This window comes from Eucalyptus grandis, chromosome 10 (assembly GCF_016545825.1).
Source record: "Eucalyptus grandis isolate ANBG69807.140 chromosome 10, ASM1654582v1, whole genome shotgun sequence".
NCBI lineage: Eukaryota > Viridiplantae > Streptophyta > Magnoliopsida > Myrtales > Myrtaceae > Eucalyptus > Eucalyptus grandis.
Genome location: NC_052621.1, coordinates 16,935,575 through 16,945,609, shown reverse-complemented (window position 1 = coordinate 16,945,609; position 10,035 = coordinate 16,935,575). Strand labels below are relative to the sequence as shown.

At 40.5% G+C, this 10,035-nt stretch overlaps 1 protein-coding gene and 1 long non-coding RNA gene across 2 annotated transcripts; both read left to right on the top strand.

Annotated features, from left to right (window-relative positions):
* The first annotated feature begins 1,227 nt into the window (after positions 1-1,227).
* Positions 1,228-4,340, top strand: LOC104424298 (tRNA pseudouridine(38/39) synthase). The gene is made up of 6 exons (XM_039302847.1): positions 1,228-2,139; positions 2,333-2,392; positions 2,675-2,771; positions 3,257-3,329; positions 3,786-3,831; positions 4,146-4,340. Exons 1-6 carry the CDS (start codon positions 2,065-2,067, stop codon positions 4,338-4,340), a joined length of 546 nt encoding a protein of 181 aa, XP_039158781.1. The 5' UTR covers positions 1,228-2,064.
* Positions 4,341-5,624: 1,284 nt separating this feature from the next.
* LOC120289037 lies at positions 5,625-8,752 on the top strand. The gene is made up of 7 exons (XR_005546978.1): positions 5,625-6,124; positions 6,256-6,386; positions 6,599-7,458; positions 7,569-7,680; positions 7,773-7,803; positions 7,882-8,144; positions 8,268-8,752. It is a non-coding gene; the product is annotated as an uncharacterized LOC120289037 (long non-coding RNA).
* Positions 8,753-10,035: the final 1,283 nt, after the last annotated feature.

Sequence of the window (10,035 nt, the reverse complement as noted above, 5' to 3'; positions counted from 1 at the left end):
GGTCTTAGCTAAGAGTATTCCCAGTTCAATCTCACGATTCTCTCCACTTTACAACTCATCAAGACATTATTAATGCTAAATAACCATACTCGGTCATCTACCAATCAATCGCTCAATTTTACTCAATTTCAATCAATTTAGGAATAATTCCTCAATTTGCGCGATCAATTTAATTCAGCACAACGTAGAGCCCAAATAAATAAACGGATTGCACCACGACAATCAACATAAAATTTTGATCGTCGGCTATCTCTGCTTAATTTCCGAAAATTAATTAATTAATTAATTAATTTCGAAAATTAATAAATAAATACTAAAAACCAAATTAGGCCTGTAATGCCTAATTGAAGCGCGATAAGGGTTGGGAAAAATCCTGAGATGCAATAAATAGTAGCAGGTGTCTATTTGCTAATTGCACAATCAAATTACCTAACATGTATCACAATTAATTAATAATCACTAATTAACCCTTAAGCATAATTAGCAAAACTAAGCAAGTATTAGTGAGCTAAACTCACATGGATTAAAATCAGCCCTGGTCAAAACGACGAGCACGCGACAGGTCAATCCTCTCCAAAGCGGTCCCGGTAACAAGGGTCGGGACGGCCCGAAATCAGCCCCGCAAACCCACGGTGGGGCTGGGCTTTCTGCTCTTGCGTTGCTGGCCTTGCTAGTCGGTCCAAATGGGCTGACCTCGGCTCGGTTCGGGGCTGAGATGTGGCCAAACTGGATGCGGGGAGGGCTGCTTGATTGGTGCTGAGCTGAGCTGGACTTGAGGAGCACCGCAAGGGACAAATTCAGGCTGCCTTGGCTGCTGGAAGAGAAAGCGAAATGGAGCCGTTTCGTGGAGGAGTCGGTGGTCAACAAAACGGCCAAAGAAACAGCTTCGGCCTTCGTGGGTCAACAGTAGACCGAGAAGAAGGGGAAATTGGGGGGCAGCTGGCGGCTTGGTCGCATACAGAGAGAAGAGAAGATATAAGAATGTAGGGGGAGTTGTCGGCTGAAGAAAAGAAACGTGCGGAGGGGGAGAGAGCGAAGCGTGCGAGAGACGGAGAAAATATTCAGTGGTATGTGCGCGCCACGTCATCTGCTGACCTGGTGCGCACATACCAATGAAATACCGGCACGTGTCCCCGAGCGGGACCCGCTAAAGAAAAGGAAGGCGCTGGTTTTTGATGTCGGCTCGGCTCGGCTCCACGCAGAAGAAAGGACGGTCAGCGCATTCCTCCCGCTCAAAATTTTTCTCTCTCCTCACTTGAATGCGCGGGTTCTCTCTCCTCGTAAAGAAAAAGAACGCTCAGAACGCTCAGAGCCTTCCTCTGTTTCCTCCTCCGCGCATCCCACCTCCTCCGCCTCCGTCTCCAGCTCTGCCTCCGTCTCCGCCTCCGCCTCGGCCTCCACCTGCCCAAAAGCCTCGCTGGTCATCTGCCTCTGGTATCTCGGTCTCGTTCCCGAGCCGCACCAGGCTCCCCGCCGCTGACCAGGCGCTGTCCCTGACGCTGGCCCGCTCGGTCGCGAGGGAGATCTCGGCGGACTTTGGCGGGGTCGACGGCGCGGCGAAGAAGGAGAGGCCTGCTGCATTTTCTCTCTCTTTTTTTTCAACGAAGCGCTTTTTCTTCCCGCTTCTGCCTCTCTCTTCCTCAGCACTCCTCTCCTCTCTGTGCCGAGCCCTCTCACTCACCCTAAGCGCTTCCCTCCTCGTCGACGTCATCGACTTTCCAGCCGCGGCTCCAGAAATCGCCGGCTGCCGACTGGCCTCTCGAGCTTCTTTGTCTTCTACTCCTTATTCGGTCCCGATTTCGGGCTCGAGTACGTAGCCAAGGATTTTGAAGCAAAAGAGGTTTGCGAGGCTAGATATACTGGTGGCGGTGCTAAGTTTTGGGGTTTCGGCGACGCCGCGACGGCTGCGAGGGATATTGTGGTGGAGGAGAGAGAGGCGTATGGGTACCGTGAGACCTCGCTTTCTCCTTTTGCCTTTTTTTTCTTTTCTATCGCCTCTGTCTCGCCGGAGTAAGAGCGCGGAGCAGAACGTCGAGCGCAGCGAGGCGAAGCGGGAGAGAGGCAATGTCTACTTCGCCCGATGCAGATTCAGTCGACGCCCTTCGCTCCCAGATCCATTCTCTCCAGACGACGATCAACGTACTCCTCTCTCTCTAGCGCGCGCCATTGGAAACGCTTGTTCCTCCTTTCTTTTCTATTTAAAATTCGATTGCCATTTCCTTGAAGCTGTAACTCGATCGAGCGGTTCGTACCCGCAGAGTTTCGATTGCCTGTACGAGCTGCCGCGTGCTAACTCTGTCGGTTTTGCGACTTGGCCCCCATTACATTTCAGGAGCTGGAGAAGCAGAACGCCGACCTTTCTTCTCGACTCTCTGGATGTTGCTGTCAAAAGGTGAGCCATTTCGATTCTCCTTTTCACTTTTCGAGAGGATTTCACTGTCTTTACGACTTCTTGAATGAATCTTGATATCTTTGTAGCAGCCGAAGCCGGTTTCGGTGTTGGGTCGAGCGCGCATTTGAGTTGGGCATGCATTGTTTGTCGGTGGTTTGAGTGAATGCATGCATCTTTTGGTTGGCGCTTCTTTGTTATTGGCCATGCATATTGGGAATAAGTGAAATTCAATGTTCCGTGCCGAATGCGATGTACTTGAGCTTATTGCTTCATTTTGTGCAGATGGAAGACAAGATTGGTTGTGTCGTAGAGGGAGGCGGAGTGGTCGATGGGAATGGCAAATCAATGAAACTGGACAAGAAGACTAGGAAGAAAAAAGGTGCTACTGGTCAAACTTTTTGAGCTCCAATTGCATGTTTAATCTGAACCACTGAGATCTTGTATGTTTATTGCTCTTCAAGTTCCAGTCGAGGGTTTTTCAGTGACTTGGGAGGTCAGTCTGTTTTCAGGGAACGAGAGGAACGGTTTAAGTTCAAAGTCAAACAATAATTAAGTGGCCTTCTTGCAAATTTTGAGAGGTTACAGGATACTATAGTGCTGAAGTTTCGTGGAGTTGCGTAGCAGGCTGTGTTAGTTGTGACTCCAAACAGTCTAAAGAAAAAACAAGCAACCCTAAGTGCTAAAACTAGACATAATCAAAGCATCAATATTGTTGTGCGAATAGTTTTTAAAACTAAGTTTTATAGGGTTCAAGTTAGTAATTTCTTACAACCCTGTTTCCATAGAGATGAGCATGCTGTTCAGCTAAAGTTCTTTCAATGTGCAGCCATATTTTAGTGAATGTTGTTATACCTCCTGCTGCAGATTTCAAAACAGGAATTCTCAAACACCATCCAAGGCGATATGTTGCTCTAAGATTGATGTATTTTGGACAAAGGTACAGATTGTAGCCATTGTACTGCTTGTCATACAATGCAACTGTTGCATCATAAAACGATTTTAATCTGGTGTAGTATATTATCTTTCCCTTTGTCTTGATTTTGTCTGTTCTTAAGAGGCAGCATGGAATATAAAATACTCTAGAAATTGTGAAAGTTTAGCTGTTATTAATAATTTGAGGATATTTCTGCTATGGAAGCATTCATTTTCTAAAAAAATTGAAATGCTAGGGTGTCACTGTAGAAATCTCTTAAGTTGCAGAATCTGTCACAAGTAAATGTGTAGTGGATGTGATTCGTTAAATATGTGACTAATTTTCTGTCACACCACATGGCAAGTCTGACTAATTTCCTAGACATATGAAATCCTGAATGTGTTGTGCCTTAGGCCATTGAATGTACTGTGGCTTTTCTTTGGCACAATGAAATCGCTTCACTTTTGCTTTATTTTACAGGTTTTATGGTTTTGCCTCTGAAGCACAATTGGATCCAACTGTCGAGGTCCGGTCCTAGATTCCATCTTCTCCCCAAAATTTTCATTCATTTCAGCATTGGGCCTAATGGAAAATATGTGCTATAAAGAGGTTCTACTTCTTCATAAGATTTAAATTTATGTTTTCAGTAAGGACACCTATCTTTCGGTACACTAGTAGATCAGTTTGTACCATGCAAGCAAAGTCACTGATTTTCTGCTTATTATCAAAGATACATGGAAGAGTTCTTTAATATTGTGCAATGCGAATGTTTAAATCATGGATGCTATCGATTTAAAATCAGCAGATGTTCCATTTTGGCATTTTTGACATTTTTGGCAGACACCTAATTCATTTCGATCCGAATCCCATCATACTGATTTTGGTGTCATGCAGTCTGAAATTTTTGAAGCTCTTGAGAAGACTAAGCTTTTAGTTGGTGACAAGAAAAAGTCACAGTACTCAAGATGTGGCAGAACAGACAAAGGAGTTTCATCTTTTGGACAAGTAAGTTCAAAACTGCTACTCCGCTTCTAAGTTTCTTGATGGATCGGTAGATTGTTATTTTGTTCACAGACGCTAGATTGGGTTTTATCTTTGGCTCACTATTCCGTGCAATCACCATCTCCTTGCAGAGAGAATGTGGGTCTTTGTTTCAACCTGTATTAAATGTTGAGCATTTTCTTGCAAAAACACGTGTCAACTTATATTTAGTAGACGAGCACAATCACAGTTGTATTTTGCAATTTTTGATTATTTCTTAAACTTGGAAAAACAGATGACAAGGCTACTCAGAAACATGTTTAAGGGCTTCTGGAAAAAGATGGTTAACTGTTGCATGTGTACTACTTAGTACTTTTAACTACTAGAATGCAATTGTGGAAGTATGGACACAAGGGGCAATTATCAGAGTTTTTCCTTATAACAACCATATATTTCCATCCTCGTGATAGATGTGATTACTGTGAATATTCATGATGATGTTCCTTTCACGAGAGCTTTTGTTGATTATAATCTTACCGTATAAGAATCGGTTAGGAGCAATATGTGAAGCTTGATTTTCTCAAGGAATTTGAGATTGGGTGTTAATTAGATCATAGAATATTGTAATTGGAGTGCAAGTTCCGAAGTGAATTTTTGTTAGACAAGCAATGATGTGAATTGGAGATGAGAAAGTACCAAAGAGCAAGAGTTCTGATAGCTGGGAGTCTCTTTGCAAGATGATTGAAATGTTGATAGAGATACCACCACAAGATACAAGAAGGTTTTATGACGTGGACAAGTGTCTAGTATCAATTGTCATTTTACCTAGGATAATTATGTTTGCAGTAGGCTCTTTCTTTTATGATTCATGTTGTTGTTCTATTATCTCCTATTTGCTTCTTTTCTTAGGTGCATCATGAGTAGGCTATGGTTTGCTTTCTGATGCAGGTCATTTCCTGTTTCTACGATCAAACCTGCGACCTAAGAACACAGATGATGCAAACAATTGGGGACTTTCTATAGATAGAGATGGTATGTTGTTTGAGTGACTGATCTTTAATTATTTTGAGCTCTATTTTATTGCTATGAGTCTTTAAATTGCTTTTGAATGATGAAGTTTGAACTAAACTGGAAATTTGTGACTCAATTCAATTGCTACAGACCCATTAAAGAGAAAAGATTAATAGTTAAAAATCGGTGTATTTTGTGCAAGGCTGATGTCCAAGCTGGAAATAAACTGCTGGTACGGTAATAAAGCATCCGTTAAATATACATATTCCTATACATACGTGTACACATCACACTGCTTTCCTAATCAAAAAGTGGCTTATTTCAGACTAAGTGGTTAGCATTTCCAAGTTAGCAGGGTATTCTGCAGGAAAGTGCATATATGTTGGGATTATGCAGTCATTCCAGATTCTTACTTTATTTGATTTGCTGCAACGAATTATTTATGATGAAAAATTATCATGTTTAATATGATGCTTACTTTCATTTATATGTCAGTCTTAGATGTGGAAATTGATTATGTGAGTGTTGAATCGAGTCTTACCCAAAGATATCCGAGTAACTGGCTGGTGTCGTGTTCCAATTGATTTTAGTGCAAGGTTGTTTTCCTTCTCATGGTGTACTTTATTTTGATTCGATATGTTGGGATTCTGTTGATGAAATGCGTTAGAGATGCCTCCAATTTGTTGATTTTATAATGTTAATGATTGCGGAAACATAGGTGGGGTTTGCCTTTTCACATGATTCTGTCTTCCTCAATATCTTGCAGGTTTAGCTGTATGAGCAGGTAGTACAAATATTTCTTTTGGAGAGATAATTTGGATATTAGGGTAACTCTTCATTTTATAGTTTATGACTATTTCATTTCATAAACTACTTTATGCTGATTTTGAACCAAAAATTTGATATTATGACTATTTCATTTCATTTGATAGAAGTCCTTTCTCTGTTTTTATGCTAGGCAATGGAGAGTGCAGGCCAAAAGTTTGTGGGGGATCATGATTTCAGAAATTTTTGTAAGATGGATGCATTTAATGTCCACAACTACAAGCGTCATATAACATCCTTTGAACTCTCTTCTTGTGATAAGAGGTTGGTTCTGGTAGATGTTTTTGAGATCTTTATAAGTTAAGAAAAGATGCAAAGATGCATCTATATTTTTGTTGGTATGACGAAAGAGAAATCAAAAGGCAAAAAGGGCCTTTTCATTTGGCCAGTTTCTCTCATGTACAAGTTATTATATTAATAAGACCAATCTAGTTTGCAGTGTCTTTTCTGATTTTAATGAACTTCCTTTTATGCAGGTTGGAAAGTAATGAACTGTGGTGTTTCAAAATTAAGGGCAGTGCATTTTGTGGCACCAAGTTCGTTGCATGGTTGCTGTGATGTTTATGGTTGGCCAAGGTCTTGAATCTCCTGATGTACGTAATATAAGACACTTCGCCATTCTCTGTCTTGATTACCATAAGTTGAACGTAGGAAATGGGTGAGAGACAGTTTGTTTGATATCTATTAGTTAATGCAACAAAATGCACGGGGCTACCAATATTGGACAAGACATTATGGAGAAAAGGCTTTATATGAGATGACACTGCAATCTGCATAACCATATGGTGACACAAACTAATCCTTTTTTAGTGAGTCAGTTGTTTGGCATGTGGAAAATAAAGATGTAATGTTCAAATGCTTTGCTAACACTAGTTGGCATGAGCAAGAAACATGCTATTAAAAATTGAAGGCTCTGGAAAAAGGAATGCAAAATGCGTCAGAGAAAAATTCTCAATGTTCTGATGGATTCAATAGTCTAGATGGTCAAGCTGCTCTCGGAATTGGTGCTAGTAAAGAGAGAGCTAAGAAGAGAAAGCTTGTGCAGAAAAATGACATTCGGAAGAAACGCATGACTGACAATGGAAAGCAAATTATTGCTACTTCTAAGAGTAGGAATGATGATGGCAAGCAAATTATTGCTGCTTTTAAGAGCAGGAATGATGATGGCAAGCAAATTATTGCTGCTTTTAAGAGACATGGATCGAACAAGAAAGCTGCAATACCTGAAATAGGTAATTCACAATTAAGAAAGAGAACAATTGTAAACAGGGGTTCACGGTCTGCCATGGAAGAAAATGGAGCAAAAGAAGGTTCAAATGGTCCAAATAAACAAAAGGTAGATACTTTTACCTTGGCCTTTTCATTACTGACATATTACACATAGACATATATAAGATACTTTTATTGAGGCTTGATGATATATTTAAAATTGATTTTGTGGTGCAGAAGCTTTCTGGAGAGTTGAAATGTCCACCAGTAAAGCCAAAAAAAAAAGAGACTGTCATGTGAATGATACACCAATGTGCATAAGCGGCACCGCCAGAGTGAATTTCAGCAGGTAAATCTACTTATGACCAACTTTGTTGTTTGATTCTGGTGATCGATCTTAGAATCCATCTTTAATTCATTTGACCCTTTTCTACTTTTCAGGTTGATCAGGTTTTGGGCTGTCGTGTTAGAGGTAATGATGCAAGTTCATTGTTTTATGTTTATGTATGTATTGTAGACATCCTTAACCCTGTTAGTTTACTTGTTCCAGAGAAGCAGGACAGACATCGACATAGTACTTCTGGCGAAATGAACTTAGATGCAGGAGATAGGGCTGGACTTGCTGATGACAGACAAGCTGATATAAGCATTGACAGTGATATCAAACTGCACAATCTGAATGTTTTTCAGTGGTTATCCTCTCATCGGTTGGAATTTTAATGGTAATGCTGGAGGAAGAGTCGAAAACTGTAAAACTTGGTTGACAACATTTCATCTTTTTTCTATTGAGGTTGAAAGACGTGATTTGAGCAGGTTCGTCAATGTAGACCTGCTGTGTATAGAGATTACTTACCAGGTTTAGTTCAAATGCTTTACTGTTGTTCCTTTTCAAGTGCTGAACGTATTCTCCTCTGTTTTTATCCTCTACTTTTGCAGGAGGAGCCCCATAGGTGCTCTCTGATGAGAAGTCTCTCCAAGGTTTTAATTTCTCCAATCCTATTCAATTTGAACAACTAAAGACATATTGGTGCATATGTAAATGGCATTTGAAACAGCGCATGCATATAAATAACCGAATGTGCAGATATATCACTTGCTACTAGAGTCACTGAGGGGATGATTAGGAACTCTTCCAAGGATCTGGATCCTCACATTTCGAAGATAAATACCAAGTTGGTATGGCAAGGAAGAGGATCTAAAGAATTTCTGCAGCTTTTGAGTGTGTAAATATACAAACAAAATCGACATTAGTTAACTTTCAGTTAGTTTTGGAAATCAGAACAATCTTGAATTTTTAATTCTTGTTATAAAGAATATGGTGGTTCTTAATTCTCACTCTTTGTATTGTTGGAAGATATCTTGAAAACTTTGTTATTCAAACATCGAAATGCTGTGTTCAAGTTCTTTTTGGCCCTCAACTACAGAATACTAGTGTCATACAAAATGCACTGCTTCAATTTCGCAAAATAATGTGGGCAAGAAGACGTAGCATTGTTCAACTTTGACAAGATGTTGGTTTACTCGATCCTTTCTATCTTGCCACGGTGATATGAACCAATTCTAGGTAAGATCAGGACAAGAAACTAGAAAAGCCAGATAACACCCTTGGACATATCTAGGACTTGGAAGTGCCGATATTGTAGACGAAACCCATTTGAAACAAAGCCCAACGGTTTGAACATCTTACACTCTTCATTTGGCTTAAGGTACCTCAGCATAGGTAATGAGAAAACAAGCAAGAAATCACAACTAGATAAACTTGCTTGCATAATCTGATTTTATGTGCAGAGCAACATTCTCTATAGGATGTGCAGAGCAACATTCTCTATAGGAAAACAAGAGTATCCAATACTTTAAAGGGAAAATATATCCCATTAGTAGAATGGATGAGGACTAACGTACGAGATGAAGAACTTTTTGAAAAGTCTACTTAACAAAAACATAACTAAAGAGCCTTAGCAAGTGCCCGGAAATGCTTTAACATTTTCCCTTTATGAAGTCAATACTCCTATGAAGCCTTAGTTGCTAGATTTAGCGATTGTCCATCCACTTCTCTATGAATCACTGGAAAATCCCATCCGCACTGAAGTTGCCGGTGAACTGTGTGATCAATGGGTCTAGGCAGCTCAAAAGAGAGAAGAGCCCAGTCGGGAAAAGGCTTTCAATTCCCAGACCTATGATCCGTCTCATCACCTGCTACGGTCATTCCTCTAATCTCTACCTCGCCATCTGCAAAAAGTTCACCATTTAATGCTGCAGCAACTTGATAGCAAGTTTTAGAGGATGCATTAGTGCTTCAACATAATTTATCTTGTGACTCCATACTCCTAATACAAAGAAATAACACCATAAGAAAGAAGATATATCTTGTCGAAATCCTGTCTCTTTCGCGCATTTATTGTCATAACTAATAAAAAAACAATCAGTTCAGATGGGTACAGCACACGGAAGGGAAAATATCCATTTCTTAAGCACTGTTAACTGAAACCGATGCAAAAACTTGCGGACCAAATGGTCAAATGGCAGATATCCCGACTCTTGCACACCAATGACCATATCCAAGCCAAATCAGCAGGTCAAATGAGCCCAATATGGAAGTTTTGCATTACGTTTGGGGTTGCATTGTAGAGCAAGGAGGAAAATAAGCAATCAGCTTCTTACCCCATAACAACCGAGTAAGATCTGGCAAAGAACTGGGACTACT

Coding starts and splice junctions, on each gene's coding strand:
- LOC104424298 (XM_039302847.1), top strand. CDS start 2,065: ATGTCTACTTCGCCCGATGCAGATTCAGTCGACGCCCTTCGCTCCCAG. Junction 2,393..2,674: donor CTGGATGTTGCTGTCAAAAG/GTGAGCCATTTC, acceptor CATTTTGTGCAG/ATGGAAGACAAGATTGGTTG. Junction 3,832..4,145: donor AATTGGATCCAACTGTCGAG/GTCCGGTCCTAG, acceptor CATTTTTGGCAG/ACACCTAATTCATTTCGATC.